This window comes from Natator depressus, chromosome 5, assembly GCF_965152275.1.
Source record: "Natator depressus isolate rNatDep1 chromosome 5, rNatDep2.hap1, whole genome shotgun sequence".
Classification (NCBI taxonomy): Eukaryota; Metazoa; Chordata; order Testudines; family Cheloniidae; genus Natator; species Natator depressus.
Window position 1 is genome coordinate 102,277,971 of NC_134238.1, and position 17,231 is coordinate 102,295,201.

A 17,231-nucleotide genomic window follows, 5' to 3' on the forward strand; every position below is an offset into this window, starting at 1 on the left:
ACAAAGCTGATTTAGAGGTGAAGACTTAAGCTGAGGTCTTCACTTTTGCACAGAGGGGAGGAGAGAATATCTATGGCAGAGGTCCCCAAACTGTGTGTGTGGGGCACCCCCTAGGGAGGTGCAGAGGAAAGTTCAGGGGGCATGATGGGGCCCAGGCCAGGCCCCATGGCGGGTGGAGAGAGAGTGCCAGCCATTCCCACTCTACGACCAGCTCTGCTCCGGCCCTGCCCCCACAGCTCCACACCCAGACCTGCAGCTCCGCTCCCAGACCCAGCCTCAGCCACCTTATACCTGGCCACATCCCTCACCCCCAAGCCACAGCCCTGCTCCCAGCCCCAGCAGCAGGGGTTGCAGACAGGTAAGGAGGGGGTGAAATCCTGAAAAGTTTGGGGACCATTGATCTAGGAATAAGGGATTTCAGATGTGCATATGGAGGGTGAGTCAGAATATTGGATGTCTTCAGTCTTTGTGCAGAGTGGGTGGAGATATGGAGGCAACAATTACAATTGGCATTAGAACATTAACATGCCAATGTTTTTCCATATTTTAATTTTGCATGTTAAATATTCTGTCCAAATTTGTGGTTAGGGAATATTTAACATTTTGACCATGCTGTCTTCATCAAGAAATGTCTTTAAAGAGGTAAAGGGCCATGACTGTCACTGTAGTGAAGCACATGGTATAAAGATAATCCAAGAAATAACTAAAGGAAACTTATCCTCTTCAGATTCTTGGAAAATGATAAATCAAAAGTTCTAGTTTGACAGTACTCTAAGGCCTTCCACATAGGAGCATTGCTGTTGCATGAGCTCTGAGAATAAACTGAATGAGACACTCAGTGCATTCAAAAATTCTTAACAGTGGGTAAACTTCATTTATTCATCTACTTCAGTGACTGGTAAACTAAGAGAAGCATCCAAATTCTGACTATGCATTCAAGACATCTAAGCTTCTTTTTTTGAAAAACTGAGCTAGAGAAATCTAATGGGGGAAGGGCTAAAGATTTCTGCAGCTTTCTACTTCCTTCCAGTCAGTAAATAACCATCATTGTTTCTCATGATAGTCAGAATATCCACCTGGAACTGCAGATGCCAGTGAGAATAAGTATTTTGAACCTCAAAGCTTAAATTTTGGGCAGAACATAGTTATTTTAGTCTGGGGTCTTGCTTTACATTTTTCTCAAAGTAATTGAAGTTATGAATGTTTCCATTCATGTCAAAGTATGGGTTCAGTGAACAAGAGGTGTGAACTTTCCATTCATAAAATTCATCTTGAGCAGGGTGACCAGATAGCAAGTGTGAAATGGGGACAAGGGGAGTGGGGTAATAGGCATCTATATAAGAAAAAGCTCCAAATATCAGGACTGTCCGTATGAAATCAAGACATCTGGTCACCCTAATCTTAAGTAACCATATCTCTTTAATGCCACCTGTTTAGCTAATACTCTGCATTAGGCACCAGATCTTTCAAACTATGGAGATGCTCTATTCGTGAAAGTGTAAGCTACAATACCTTTCTACTGCCACATTATGGATTAAACTCCTGCTAAAGTCAGGATCAATATTTTTTTAAGATTCCCTTAATCAAGTTTCAATCTGACCAGCACATCATCTGTATCAAGAATGGGAACGTCTTGGCAAACAGCATTATTATATATCTGTCTATGCATCACACTTAGAAACATTTCATATATATTGTTCTTTTTATATGTTTGTAATCAGGAAGCAATGTACATTACCATCCTGCATTCTCCAACAAATTCCGCACAATCGCCTGAGGTACTGAGGAGTTGTAATAACCCATGCCCATGTAGGACCTCCAGATTTTGTTCTTGCTTGCAATATTGTGTAGAGTTTCAAGGATTTCATTTTCACCTGATTGAAAAGAAAATGTTATAGCATAAAATGTTATACAGGAACAAATGTTAATAGTTTTGACTAAACTGCCTTGCTTGACTCTGTGTAGAAATGGGCAGCTGTCAACAGTTTTAGAACAAACTAAGGGAAGAGACAGTAGTAAGTGAGGTATTAATCTAGTAAAATATTTAGGGAGAATAAGTCTACAAGATCAAAATATTTTCCAAAAAGCAACAGATTTGAGTAACGCTGACATTAACTTCCGTTTCTCCCCCTCCGCCCTTATAGGTTGCCTTTGTGAATAGCTACATCCCACTGATCTCTTAACATGAAAGATTTAGTTGTAGGAAACTATTCTTTTCTTGCTTTAGTCTTACAATACTAACACAGTGTAAGTTATTTAAATAAAAGTAAATGCCACTACCAAAGGATAAACCATTACCTAAATCTTCATTAGATTCCAAACACTTTCCATACTACAGAGGGAGAATGTTGGGGATTTTCACACCCCACATGCTTTCTGGGGCAGTTGTGTATGCATGAATACAGGCCCTCTAGGAAGGGATCTTTACTCACCTGAAACTGGCAGAATCAACAGCTAGATGAAGCTGTGCATCATTCATAATTAAGGTTTAGTGAAGAGGTCATAAATAGATCTCAAACTTTCCCAGCTTCCTACCCAGGAAGATTGATGTCAGGTGCCTAAACATCAGAGGCCAGAATGCTAAGGAACTTTATATTACTGGGAATAAGGTAAAATATAATGCCATGTGCAGTAGTAATATAAAAGATTTCTCCCCTCAATTCTGATGCAGTTTATTCCAGAAGGAATTATAGGATACAAGACAGGGCAAATCAGGTCAGTTTCGTAGTAGAATAGGCTTTAGAATGGACCTCTCCACCTACGTGAAATCTTACAGGGCCATTGGCAGAAGACACCTTGACCAGTGAGAGTTGCACAACAGGATAACGAAAATGTTTAAGTTATGGTGCAGATGAGTAATGGTTTCCCCCCACCACCACTATTGTATTCGTAAAGTCACATTCACTGCAACTGGTTCCCAGAGATTAATGGCTTGAGGGATACTACTTGCCTCTGCTTGGAAAGTTGTTTTCCCAACTACTTCAGACTAGATTGATCAAATCTGAATGGGATGGGCCACTGCCATGGTGGCATGTCTGTAATTGGAATTTTCACATAAGGTGGCATGTCATGGTGTCTTCTGTTTTACATGGCTATAGCCAAGGGGAAATTTATGTGCAGGAAGTGTAGCATTTGTTCAATGCAGTCACAGAATGTGGTGGCCTGGATATCAGCCCATGACAGTGTTTGTAATGACTAGAGGTTGCCCTCAAAACATCAACTCTTTTCACAGATCAAGCTATATGATACTTGACTACCATACTAACTGCCCTGCATTGTATCTGAACTGGTGATCAAGTGTCATTTTCCCCCCCCCCATCACTACCACTACCTTGAGGGGTCCCTTTCTTGCAAGTACCCTCTTAAAGTGTATGGGTTTATCCAGCCCTGAGTCATGTTTCCTTTCTGATAAAGGAAGGGAGGGATAGCTCAGTGGTTTGAGCATTGGCCTGCTAAACCCAGGATTGTGAGTTCAATGCTTGAGGGGGCCATTTAGGGATCTGGGGCAAAAATTGGGGATTGGTCCTGCTTTGAACAGGGGGTTGGACTAGATGATCTCCTGAGGTCCCTTCCAACCCTGATATTCTATGATTCTAAGAAGAGAGCAACTCAAACTTTAAAGCCAGAAGGGATCATTGTGATCACCTAGTCTGACTTCCTGCACATTGCAAGCCACTGAACTTCATCCACCCACTCCTATACTTGGCCCATAATCACTGGCTGAGTTACTGAAGTCCTCCAATCAGGATTTAAAGACCTCAAGGTACAGAGAATCCACCTTTTTTCTCTAGTTCAAACTAACAAGTGACCCATGCTCCATGCTGGAGAAAGAGGCCCAAAAAACAAAAACCACCCAAGGTCTCTCCCCATCTGACCTGGGGTGGGGAGAATTCCTTCTTGACACCAAATATAGTTATCAATTAGACCCCGAGCATGTGGGCAAGATGCACACACCCCCACCCCAGCCACCTTGGAAAGAATTTTCTGTAGTAACTCAGAACCCTCCCCATCTAGCCCATCATTGGCCATTGGAGGTATTTACTTCTACCAGTCACAGGTAAGCTATGTGCCATTATAGGCAACCTCATCACACCATCTCTTTCCATAAATTTAGGAAGTTGAGTCTTGAAACAAGTTAGGTTTTTTGCCCCCACTGCTCCCCTTGGGAGGTTGTTCCAGAATTTCACTCCTCTGATGGTTAGAAATCTTCATCTAATTTCAAGCCTAAACTTGTTGATGGCCAGTTTAAATCCATTTGTTCTTGTGCCATCATTGACCCTTAATGTAAATAACTTCTCTGCCTCTCCAGTGTTAATCCCTCTAAAGTATTTAGAGACCAATCATATCTCCTGTCACCCTTTGTTTGGTTAGGCTAAACAAGCCAAGCTCCTTAAATCTTCTCTCATAAAAGAGAGGTTCTCCATTCCTGTGATCATCCTAGTAGCTCTTCTCTGCACTTAGTCCAGTTTGAATTCATCTTTCTTAAACATGGGAGACCAGAATTGCATACAGTATTCCAGATGAGGTCTTACCAGTGCCTTATATAATGGTATTAACACTTCCCTGTTTCTACTGGAAATACCTCGCCCGATGCATCCTAGAACTGCATTAGCTTTTTTCATGGCCACACCACATTCATGGCTCAATCATCCTGTGATCAACCAATCCATCCAGATCTTTCTCCTCTGTCACTTCTGATATGTCCCCAGCTTATAAAGAAAATTCTTGTTGTTAGTCTCTAAGTGCACTCTGCACTATTAAATTTCTATTATTCCAGTTTTCAAAATCCTCCAGATCTTCTTGTACAATATCCCAGGCCTCCTCCATATTGGCAATACCTCCCAACTTTGTGTCATCCGCAAACTTTATTAATGCACTCCCGCATTTGTTACCAAGGTTATTAATGAAAACGTTAAATAAGATGGGTCCCAAAACTGATCCCTGAGGAACTCCTCCTTTAATAAACTCCCCCAGCCTGACAGTTCACCTTTCAGTATGACCCATTGTAGTCTCCCTTTTAACCAGTTCCTTACCCACATTTCAATTCTCATATTAATCCTCATCTTCAATTTAATAAATTTCCCATGTGGAACTGTATCAAATACCTTACTGAAATCCAGGTAGATAAATCCTGGTTATGCAGTATATCCAATTTTTAGATAAAGGAAATCTTCTCAAAGAAAGATCAGGTTGGTCTGGCACGATCAACCCTTTGTAAAACCATGTTGTAATTTATCCTAATTTCTCTCTATGGTCTAACTACTTTCTCTTTCAAAATTTGTTCCAAGACCCTGAATACAATTTAGGTCAAGCTAAGGGGTCCTGGAGTTTCCTGGATCATTGCTAATATAGTAGCAGTTTTAAAGAAGGTCTGGGGGACAATTTGCCAGTCAGAAGTAACAGCCCCCAAGTTGACAGATTCATTAAAAATCCTTGCCATTGGTCTTGCAATTTCATGTGCCAGTTCATTTAATATTCTTGGATGGAGATTATCTGGGCCCCCTGACTTGGTCCCATTAAGCTGTTTGAGTTTGACTTCTACCTCAAATGTAGTAATTTCTACTTCTATATCTTCCTTCCTATTAGCCACCCTGAAGCTACCCTTAAGTTCCTCATTAACTTTATTAAAACCAGAGGCAAAGTATTCCTTTGTGTTGGGCCATGCCTAGATTATCTTTAATCACTACTCCATCCTCAGTGTTTAGCAGTTCCACTTTTTTCATTGTTTTCTTTTTATTATATATGGCAGAAGTGGCCAAACCACAACTCTTCTACAGTTAAAGTGCAGCTCGCAGAGCCGCCCACATTTCTCCACCCCCCCCATGCCCATTCTCCACCTACCAGACTGAGGGATGGGAGCTTGCGGCTTCTGCCCTGCAGCAGGGTGGTGGGGCTAGGGACTTCTCAGAGCTTCAGTCCTGCAGGATGTGCTTTCAGCAGGGCTGAAGCCCTGAGCCCCAGCTCACAAACTTCTGACAATTGTCTTATTCGGCTCAGAGGTTAAGTAAGCTTCGCCACCCGTTATAGAACTAAAGAAACTTTACTATTGCAAGGTCCAGTTCTGCTTGGCTTTTGGCAGTTCTCACTTTTTCCTCTATGCTTTCTGACCTCCAAGAGGTAGCTTTCCTGGCTGATCCATCCCATCTTCCATTCCTTGTAGGCTCTCTCTTAACCCATTTGAGAAGCTTGGTCTGCAATCTTTCCCTAGGAATTTTTTCCCCCTTGCTTAAGGTGCAGGCTTCAGATAGCTTCTGCAACTTTGACAAAGTAATTCCAAGCCTCTTCCACATTCAGATCCTTCAGTCCAGTCTACTTCCCGTAATTCTTCCAGGTCTGCCCTTTTGACATCATGGACCCTATTTGCAGATGTATTTTTATTTATCCTTCCATTTTGTTTAAACCAAATTATATCATGATCATTCAAACCAAGGTTGTGCTCTACAACCATTTCTTCTATGTGGTGCTAGTTACTTGCTACTATTAGATCTAAAATGGCATCACCTCTTGTTGGTTCAGTGACTATTTGGTGAAGAACTCCATCAGCTAGGAATATCTGGGCCCTACCATTATTAGTAGCATTTGTCCTCAAATCTATATTTGTGAAATTGAAGTCTGTTGGAAATTGTGGGATTATTTCATTAAAAATACTGAAGAGGTTTCTATTCATATCAAAATCTGATTCTGGCAGTCTGTAGCAGACTTCCAACCAGTATCCCAGTGGAACCTCTGTTTGATTCAAAAATCACTCTGGGGAAGAAAACTAACAGATTTGGTTTTATCTATTCCATCACTTCTAACTTCTTTAGAATCTACCTCATCATTGACGCTGTGATTTAATCATGGGTATTTTTAGCAAAAGTCATGGTCATCTTAGTAGTTTCTGCTTGGCTTCCCCCTGATTCCTTGCTCAATTAGGTAGTTATTCTGCTACCAATATCACCTCCCTGACCATTACTGTCAGTGGTCTTGGCATTATCTTTTCTCTTGGATGACCATTCTCCTAGTTTCTGATGTTCCTTTCTCCATTGCTGTATCCTCTTACTTGATTTTCCTCCTGCTCAGTATTTAGAAGCAGGAATGATGATTACATGAGCATCTCTCAGCTGTGTTCCCTGAATTCCTAGTTTTAAAGCTCTTTGGCACAACTGATTAAATCTCCATCCCAGGAGTCTATTTCCCTCCTAATCAGGTAGAGTCCATCCCATGAGAACGGTCCTCTGTCCGTGAATGCCTCTCAATGGTTGAGCATCTCATATCTCTCCTTTATAGTACCATTGCCTAAGCCATCTGTTTGAGCATCATAATTGTGTCTTCCCTTCACTCTCCTCTTCCAGGGACAGGTTGAATCCCAATGATTGAATTCCTGAACTTCCATTTCTTTATGCATCATCCACAGCCTGGTAGATTCTGGCTGGAATGCATCAAGGGAGACTATCAGTATTATTTGTTCCCACATGAAGAACAAAATCAGTAGATTGTCTCCTGCTCCCATTAGGATCCTCTTCAGACTCAGATCTACATCCTGTATCTTGGCTCTGGGCAACCAGCAAGCACTTCTGTTCCCCAAATCCACTCTAGCAACAGGCCTCTATGTAATTGAAGACTCCCTACTAAGAAGAACAGATGGGCTGCTTGCCTGCCCTTCTGAGTAGGGAGTCCCCAATTACACAGACCTTACTCTTCCTGGTTTTTGGTGCAAGTCTCCAGCCATCCCCATTCTTGTCTTCTGTTTTCACTAAGAATTCAAGTGTCAATATTGTAGCTCTTACACTACAGACTATTTTTTAGGAGAAACCACCCACAAATTGTCAAAATCCCTAAAAGTTTTCTTCCCAGCTCTCAGTCTTCAGCTTCTCCACTCCACCTCTCAATTTCTCATGCCGTTATGTCTTGTCAATTTTTTTATGGCATATCAAGAACTGTCTGGCTTCAGATGCTGCTACTGCCTTAGTATCCCTTCTTCCACAGTTAATCAGACTTCATAATGTGGGTGTTTACATAATAGTTCTCCCCCTTCTAGAAGTCTGGTTTATTAGCAAAATTCAAACACCACAGTTCTTCCACTCAGCCTTCTTTTGGATCACAATCCTGGTTGCAGAGTTCTCATGTCTGTTCCTGCTGAAGCTTCACTCCTAGCAAACTTGCTCCCCGTAGTCTTCTGCTTCAGAACTAAGGAGAGCTTCAGTATAAAGTTCAAAAAACGCTGCTTTTTTCCTGGCAACCCAGTTGAAGAAAATTGATGCTGGTGATGAGGGGTTTGGGGTGTGGGAGTGGCTCAGAGCTGGGGCAGATGGTTGGGGTGCAGGGGGTGAGGGCTGTGGGGTGGGGCTGGGAATGAGGGGTTCAAGGTGTGGGAGGTGGCTCAGGGCTGGGGCAGAGGGTTGGGGTTGCAGGCTCTGGGGTGGGGCCAGGGATGAGGGGTTTGTGGTGCAGGAAGGGGCTCCAGTATAGGGGGCACTCAGGGCTGGGGCAGGGGATTGGAGAGCAGGGTTGGGGCACAGGCTTACTTAGGCAGCTCCCAGTCAGCAGCGCAGCAGGGGTGCTAAGGCAGGCTTCCTGTCTGTCCTGGCACCATGGGCCACATTGCGCCCCGGAAGCAGCCAGCAGCAGGTCTGGCTCCTAGGCGGAGGCGTGCAAGCCAATGGGAACTGGCCAATGGGAGTGCAGAGCTTGGGGTGGAGGCAGCATGCGGAGCCTTGGAGCCCCCCCCCCAACCCGTCTAGGAGTCGGAACTGCTGCTGGCTGCTTCTGGGGCATAGCACTGTGTCAGAACAGGTAAGGACTAGCCGGCCTTAGCCAGGCAACACCACCGACCGGACTTTTAACGGTTCGGTCAGCACCACGACCCCATCCCTTACGTTCCATAACCCAGTACTGGGTCACGACCTGCAGTTTTAAAGCTATTGGTATAAAGCAGCTCAGAAAGACCACCTGCTCCTTGAGTCACTACCCTGACTGGACTCAGGCTCCAGTTCTTTTATATCCTGCAGCAAGCCTGATTCCTAGTCAGATGTTCCCATTATATGGTCCTGAACTGAAAGGTAAACTAGTTGCAGGTGAGGCTGAAACCTAACCTCTCAATGTGCCAGCTCACCCTGTGAATGGCAAATACTGAATTTAAGAGATAAATAAGGTTACTGCAGTAGTTTAAAAAATTTAAATTTATATAATGGAGTTTTTAAACTTAAGGAGTCAGAGAATTTCCAGTTTGCTACCCCCGAGTGCTGCCAAATCCAGGGACCTTGTTGCAGAATAGGGGTCCAATTTGCCCCTGAATACACAGGCCTTAAACAAATTGAACTCCTGCATATTACTGGTCTCTGAAGACAGGCAGTATGAACAAGACTAGTGACACTGGTCACAATATACAACATTTGTATGTATTATTTATTCATATTGTAAACACTCTGGTTTTAGATCACAAATTTAATTATTTTTAACTTTTCCCCTCCAGGTTGTGAAATAAGAAAGCATCATACCAAACTGGGCAAAATAAAATTGATAAATGAATACAGATTAAGAAACACGTGGAAGTCAGCCATCACACTCAATCTCCTGCTGCCAGTTTTCTAGGGCAGCACAGATTAAATGCTTAATCTTCACTTTCTTCGCTGAAAATAGTCCAGTAATCCCTCACATACCTTAGCTGACAAATCTTTTCTTGCTGAATAAATAAGTGCAGTTGACCTTGTTTTTTTTTAATTCAGTGTATAACATTATCAGAGGCAATACTACTCACAGAAGAGAACACTGCAGATTCTGCCAAGAGTTCAATGTTAACGTTTACAGATTTCACAACTTCTTCAACAAACAAGTTGCTGCTTTTTAGCAGAAAGAGCCCCCACTGCTACCTTGCAGTATGTAAATTTCCAATTTTTTCCCACTCTTCCCCTCTGTCTCTCACAGACACACACACACATGCATGCATCCACCTGCTCATACACCCACACACACTTACTATGATGCTTTCTAGAAGCTATAAGACAGTTTAGTTCTGTGTGATCTATGTTTCTTTCACAGCTTTGCTTAGATGACCTGATTTTACTTGTTTGACACCCACTAATCTATGTAAGATGGCAGTCTGAAACCAGAGCTCTGCATCTTTCCACTCCCATCCCACACAGTTCTATTTATCTGAATTTTGTTCTCCCACTTTGTCACTAAGGAACAGGTAACACACATATCTTAGATGACAGATCATGCTAGAACACTCTCACAATATGTCAATAACAATGCCCAGTTCTGGAATGTTTTAAATGAACAGGCCCCAGTCCATGCAAATATAGTTCCGGGTTCATTTAATCAATAACACTGGAGTGGCAAAGCCCTCTGTCCATCTTGGATGGAGAAGCACCAGAGTAGGCAGGGAAGGGCCCTGCTGGCAGTAAAGATGTGGCCACTGGTCAAATGACACTGAAAGGCAGGGACAGAGGACAGCAGTAATACATCACAGAACAGACAGCAGAAGAGTGACAATTGTAGCTGCTCACAGCATGGATCTGAGGTTGAGCCATAACCAAAATCAAATGCCAACTAATTTAATCTGTTTTGGTGAATATATAACACTCATATCACTCCTGTGATGCAATGACAATCACACACACCTCAGTGGAATTATACCACCTTAATTCACAATTAATTTATACCAAGTCAAATAATGTTTTATTGGTTAGTAGTTAAAACTTCCTAGACCTGGTCCCTCACCCACTAAACACTGACAGAAGAGAAATACTGCACAGAACAAACAAAAAGGTAAAGAGTGTTCAATTTTTATTTATTTATTTTTACTTAATGGATATGGAACATCACAGGTGCCAGGAGGAGAGAGGGAACTGTCAAGGACATCTTGTGTACCCTGAATTCTGGTTGGGAAGGGAAGCCAGTGCCAGCATCTTTTTCTTCTGGAAAGAATCTCTATTCTTTTATAATAAAGATCAATGACATTTCCTTCCCCCTCTTCTGTCCACCCATTGCCCCTATCTACACTAAGGCCATGTGCCATCAATACTATGAACACTTTACTAGTATGGGAATACCAGGATACTATACCAGAAAAGCTCTCCGAGCATTGATGCAACTTATATTGGCAAAGCTGGGCTTTTACCTGTATACCTTATTCCACTCGCCCAAAGTGAAAGAGCTATAATTGTAAAAGTGCAGGTTTGCTGATACAACTGCATCACCAGGGACTTCCGTCAGCACAGTTATATTGGTTAGGGAAGGGACCATATCTCTCACCACCCCGACCTAGCTATTCTAACAAAAGCCTATCGTGTGGATGTCGCCTATGAAATTTAGAACTTCTATCTCACTTCTAGAGTACTTTCACTGATGATAACAGTGGAAGCTATAATGCAGACAAGTCTTCTGCATCTTTGCTACTGCCACTTCTAACTTGGGCTTGAAAGTGTACTTCACATTTAACCACAGGTGCCCAAAGCCACATATCCCTCCAGAGCCATACCCACTCCCCTACACCCATTTCCTCATTAGGAGATCATCTTTATTGCTGGATCAGTTACACTTAGCTAATATCAAGGCCTTGTCTACACATGAAAGTTTTATCAGTTATACGGATATAAACTCCTGTGTTAACACTCTTACTGCAGTATGAGTGGCTTTTTTCAGGTTAGTTTAAACCCTTTGCTAAGTAAAAAAGCTAAATATAAAGCACCACTCATATTAGAATAAGTGTTCACATGGGCGGGGGGGTAGTTATACTGGTATAATTATATTGGCTTAAATTCACATTCTTATTCTGAAAAAAACAAAACAAAAAACCTCCCACACAGACAAAGTCCAAGAACATATACCACTACCACAATCTTAAATAAGGCAGAAGTTGAAAGCACTCAATTCCTGCTTATTCTGGGTGAGTGGATATAATTTAAATGTGTATCCAACCCAAACTTTGACTTCAGTTGGACTTGAGCACATGCTTGAGTTCTTTCCTGAACTGATCTCTATTCTCTGGAATAAAAATATTCTATGTATATATTTTAAAAGCCCTGTTACACAGAAACCATTGATCTATTCCCAAAAGTCAAGTTAGGAAAGGGTTAGCTATTTAAATTTACCAGGTTTAACAAAAAAACACTAGTAGAGATTGCTTGCCCCACTCCCACATAAAATGTGAAAATGCTGTGTATGTTTTTTGAATTGTTGGGAAAAGGAATTTTTTAAAAGAGTTTATCTAACATGTTTTAAATAAAGTGTAATTCTCAAACAAACGTGACTTTCCCTTTAATCTATAAGTGTGGAAATAATATACATACGTACCACATTTCTATAAGAAATTCTGCTTGAGAGCTAGAAAGACAACCTTCCCTACATTGGATAGGAGGCAAGTTTGATCCAGCTCTTCTGGGTACAAGATGTTCAGTACAAAGTCACACATTTTTAGACAGCTTTCTAGTAGATCTTTAAACAAATATAGTCTTCCACCAGCAATACAAAAGGAAGACATGGAATAGACATGGAATGCTTGCCACATTCCAAAAGTGTGCAAATTTGAATACTGCCCAATCATAACACAAGGGGGGGAGGGGCGGGAAGGGAAGCAGGACAAAAAAGTGGCAATGCATAACTGGAAAAAGCTATTTCTGAATTCCATGTGAGGCCTGGATCAAAACAGTAATTCAAACAATGGGAAATAAGAACAACATAGAAGGCATAAATGAAAATTTTGTGCTCTAATGAACTGGAGAATATATGCAGATATGTTTGAAGGAGATGGGATTAACTGAGGAAAAGAATGGCAACTTTAACATGGGTCTTTTGCAGAGCTCCTCAAATTCTGATTTTCAATTAACATAGTAGTTACTATTTCCTCCAAATCACATTTTATTGTTTCCTCATCCCAGAGAGGACACATTCAGTGCATTTGGGTACAAAGTTAAAGAACATCTAGACTTTTTTTTAATATGTAAACATGCTGACATATTGGGTTTGTTACTCATATGTTTAAACCACACAATTAGAACAAGGAATAAATTACACAACCAAAATCCCCTTCTGCTTCCCAGTTTGGCTTTTGGAGTGCTTGAAATTTCCAGTTCCCAAGCATAAACTTAAACTAAATCTGAACTGTCTAGGTTTTTAAGGGTCACTGTTTAACAAAAAGTAGCATGCAATAGTCAATTGTATTCCTCTAAAGTTTATTTTTCAAGTATCTCTTTTTCAGTATAATAGAAAAGATAAAATAGAGTAACAGCTGGATCAGTCTCCAGTTAACTAAATGGGATGTTAGCAAAGGAGATCTTATGAAGAAAATATTTCCAACAGTTACCTGCCTGCCTCAGACAGCGAGTAGAAAGTAGTTAGGATAGAAAGTCACTGACTCATGCTAGTGATTGGGAGACCCATGATAAATTAATTATACAAATTAGCATGTGAGCACATTATAGAAAGGATAATGCATCAAAATGCACTTTAGTTTATTTTGACAACAGTACTTTAGTGTTTAATTATTTATGATCACTTACAATGTATCAGTAAATACTGTAGCATATTCAGTAAGTCTTAGCAGATGCTGTAATGAAGTTTTCTATTACTATTAAGTCTTTGAGAAGTGGGGAGAGACTGCCTTGTATGTGAGTTATTTTAAGAAGTGTACATTAGTGAAGTTCTACTTCAGTTCACTTACAGTTTTAAAATGATCTGACAAGTTTGATGAAAACACCATTTACAAATATGCTTTGACTTTTAATAGAGACATTCCAATCCTAGAATATACTGTCTAGCTAGGTCACCATTAGGGAGATATTAAATTATCCCTACTTATGCAAATCATGAAGATAGTGAGGAGGAGGAATTTAAGATCACCCCCACTCTTTTTGAGAGGCGGGAAAAAGTTATTTAAAAGTAAAATACACCAATGCATCAAAGATTTAAATAAAATATTTGAAATAATAAAGACTTTTCATCATATTGTGTTATTCCTGGCTAGAAGTAGTTTTTTCAGGTTATAGTTTTCCTAGCTGTTCATTCTGGCTGCTGCTTCTGTTTTGTGATGTCATCTCAAACTAACCAGATTGAACTGGCCAGGAACCTTAAAGAAGCTGAGGGGCCTGAAGTTCACACTCAAATTACAATTTGCTGATGAGCAATATTAAAAGGGAGCAAGAGGAATCAAAATAATTTGTCCTATTTGCTAATATGTTAAACACTAACATAAGCTAAAAGAGGATACTAATGTAGTGATTTTCAGAATGCTAGGCACCTCTTAAGCTTTATGTTTCAGTGCAATTATTTAGTCAATAAGACTTCTAAAATGTTTTTTGGCACCAGTGTGTTTTCCAGGAAGATATTGGCAAGCACATTTATTATGGTCTTTATGTACTAATGTAATTGTATATTTTTAAAATGTTCCCTCTAATTAAATGTTTGAGACCTCCTTAGTTTTAAGGAACTGAAATCCACAAGTTCCCCCAGCATACTAACAGCACCTGTAGGCTTGGATTTACGACAAGAATAATTTGCTAAACTATACTAGTGCCCATTAGTACTATTATAGTTGAGATTCAGGATACTATCAAAAGTAACCTCTATTCCCAAGTTAAATCCCATTTTCTGATGACTAATTCAACTAGAAAAAAAATTCTGCTGGGTAGAAATACTGCAAACAGGTTTTCATCAAAATAGGTTCTACATTTATTAAAGTACAAAAGGAGCACCTTTGTTTCTCATGATGTGCTGAATTTTGATGCCAGTTTTAAAATTTATGCACATCATTGATCCATACACTGGGATCAATTAATTTTTTTTAAAAAAAATCAGACTAAACTTAAAAACATAAGTAGTTATTTTATCTATGGTACAGAAGCTGTCTAGCCCTTTTTAGTATTTTATTTAAAGATGCAAATTCTGAGCAACAGGCCTCAAAGTGTCACTCAGCATAGGAGGTAACAATTTTAGAGGTGCAGTTTGCCTGTAACTTGTACTAGGGTGACTCAGATTTATGAACAGCAATTTTCAATACATATTACAGTGCTTTCAGGGCATGCCACGGTTGACTGCACTTTAGTTAACTCAAAACACATCTTCAGGTAGTCTCATCCTGTCCTAAAAGTTTTTTTGTTTCAAATGTGAAAACAACAGCTAATTTTATGCAGCCAACATACTGCTACAACTAGGCACAACATCACAGATTGAAGAGCAATACAGTATAGTACTGGCATGATTGTTTTTGCTTCTTTGTGATAAGTCCTGTTGCTTTTTACTTGAAATGGGTGGGTTTTCTGTTACAGTTTTTACACAATTTTAGTCATTAGACTAATTACTGGGATACAGAAAAGCAAAACCGTAACTCCTCGGCTGAGCTATTTTAATGCAGATTAATTAGACCAGAAGCAAGGGGGGCAAGGAGGGGGAGATTTTACACAAAGCTCCTACTGGCGTCCAGCGTGAAATGGTCACTTACAAATATGGTCATCCATCTCCAGAGGCCTTCTCAGGCGGATGCTGGCAGGGACGGTTCTATCAATCAGCTCATCGATACTCTGAAAAAGGACATCCATGTAAGTACCGCGCGTTCCCCGGCAGCTTTCTGTTTGATAGCTTGCACTAACGCGCACACAAACTTTAAAAGAGTCTCTCCTCTTCACAGTCTCTCATCACATCTCTCAGTGGGACCTTTGTTGAGACCCGTTTCGTTGTTACCGGAGTCTCGGCGACTCCCCACTTCTTGCTCTTGTGCACCTCGCTCCGGAACTTCCCGGCGGGCGGAGGGTGAGGCAGAGACGGGAGGACGCGACGGGGAAGTGGTTTTAGGGGGATGCAAAGATGCACGAGAGGGTAGGAGAGGGGGAGGGAAAGCGAGCAGGAAAACACGGGGGGCACCAGACTGAGGAGCAGCGGGGGGGGGGGGGGGGGGAAGATGGGGGCAGAGCGGGCAGCACAGACTGGGACTTACCGCCAGACCCACACTTCGCAGCATTTCCCGCTTCTCTTTGTCCCGGGGCCCGATATGCCGCTGGGAGAAGTCATCGTGCCGGGGCAGGAGCTGCTCGATGTACCGGGAGGACTCGGAAGCGGCGGCGCTGGTGTTGGGGGCGCTGCCCCCCGCCGCCGCCGCCGCGCTCTGCTGCCCCCGCCACCCCCATCTGCCCGGCGGCTTCTTCCCCGCCAGGGCGGCCCCCCGGCCCACGAGCCGCCCCCACCAGCGGGCACAGGTCTGCATGCTGCTGCCGCCGCACCCGGCCAACTCCCCAGCCCGCCAGCCAGCCAGCCGCACCTGCCGGGCACTTTGTGGGGAGGCCCCGAGGCGCCCCCACCCCCAGACCCCGCGCCAATGGTAGCCCGAGGGGAGGGGCCGCCTGGCCCCGCCCCACACAACCCGGCCCGCCGGGCCACCTGCCGGTGTGCTCACTGCCACCGACAGGGCAAGTTTCCCTTCGGCCCCGCGGCCCTTTCCAGCCGCCCAGACCCGCTTCTCCATCCCCAGCCCCGCTCAGCCCTCTTCCCACCCGCAGAGCCCTTCCCCAGTCCCCCTTCTCCATCCCCAGCCCCCCTCAGCCCTCTTCCCACCCGCAGAGCCCTTCCCCAGCCCCCCTTCTCCATCCCCAGCCCCCCTCAGCCCCCTTCCCACCCCCAGAGCCTTTCCTCAGTCCCCCTTCTCCATCCCCAGCCCCCTTCCCACCCTCAGAGCCCCTTCCTCAGTCCCCCTTCTCCATCCCCAGCCTCCTTCCCACTCACAGAGCCCCTTCCTCAGTCCTCCTTCTCCACCCCCCAGCCCCCTTCCCACCCACAGAGCCCCTTCCTCAGTCCCCCTTCTCTACCCCCAGCCCCCTTCCCACCCGCAGAGCCCCTTCCTCAGTCCCCCTTCTCCATCCACAGATCCCCTCAGCCCCCTTCCCACGCACAGAGCCCCTTCCCCAGTCCCCTCTCTCCATCCCCAGCCCCCCTCAGCCCCCTTCCCACCTGCAGACCCCTTCCCCAGTCCCACTTCTCCATCCCCAGTCACCTCAGCCGCCTTCTCACCCGCAGACCCCTTCCCCAGTCCCCCTTCTCCATCTCCAGCCCCCCCTCAGCTCCCTTCCCACCCGCAGACCCCTTCCCCAGTCCCCCTTCTCCATCTCCAGCCCCCTTCCCACCCGCAGACCCCTTCTCCATCCCCAGATCCCCTCAGCCCCCTTCCCCCCTGCAGAGCCCCTTCCTCAGTCCCCCTTCTCCATCCCCAGTCCCCTCAGCCCCCTTCCCACCTGCAGAGCCCCATCCCCAGTCCCCTTCTC

The 17,231-nt window shown here is 43.4% G+C and overlaps 1 protein-coding gene across 1 annotated transcript in view; it reads right to left on the bottom strand.

The window, feature by feature from the left end:
- The window catches only part of GLDC (glycine decarboxylase), a 70,685-nt gene extending 54,505 nt beyond the window's left edge, over positions 1-16,180 (bottom strand). Inside the window, exons 1-3 of the mRNA XM_074953330.1 lie at positions 15,914-16,180; positions 15,422-15,500; positions 1,739-1,874 (exon numbers count right to left, since the gene is read on the bottom strand). Of these exons, the coding sequence (XP_074809431.1) occupies positions 1,739-1,874; positions 15,422-15,500; positions 15,914-16,180 (482 nt within the window). The remainder of the gene's footprint in view (positions 1-1,738; positions 1,875-15,421; positions 15,501-15,913) is intronic.
- Positions 16,181-17,231: the final 1,051 nt, after the last annotated feature.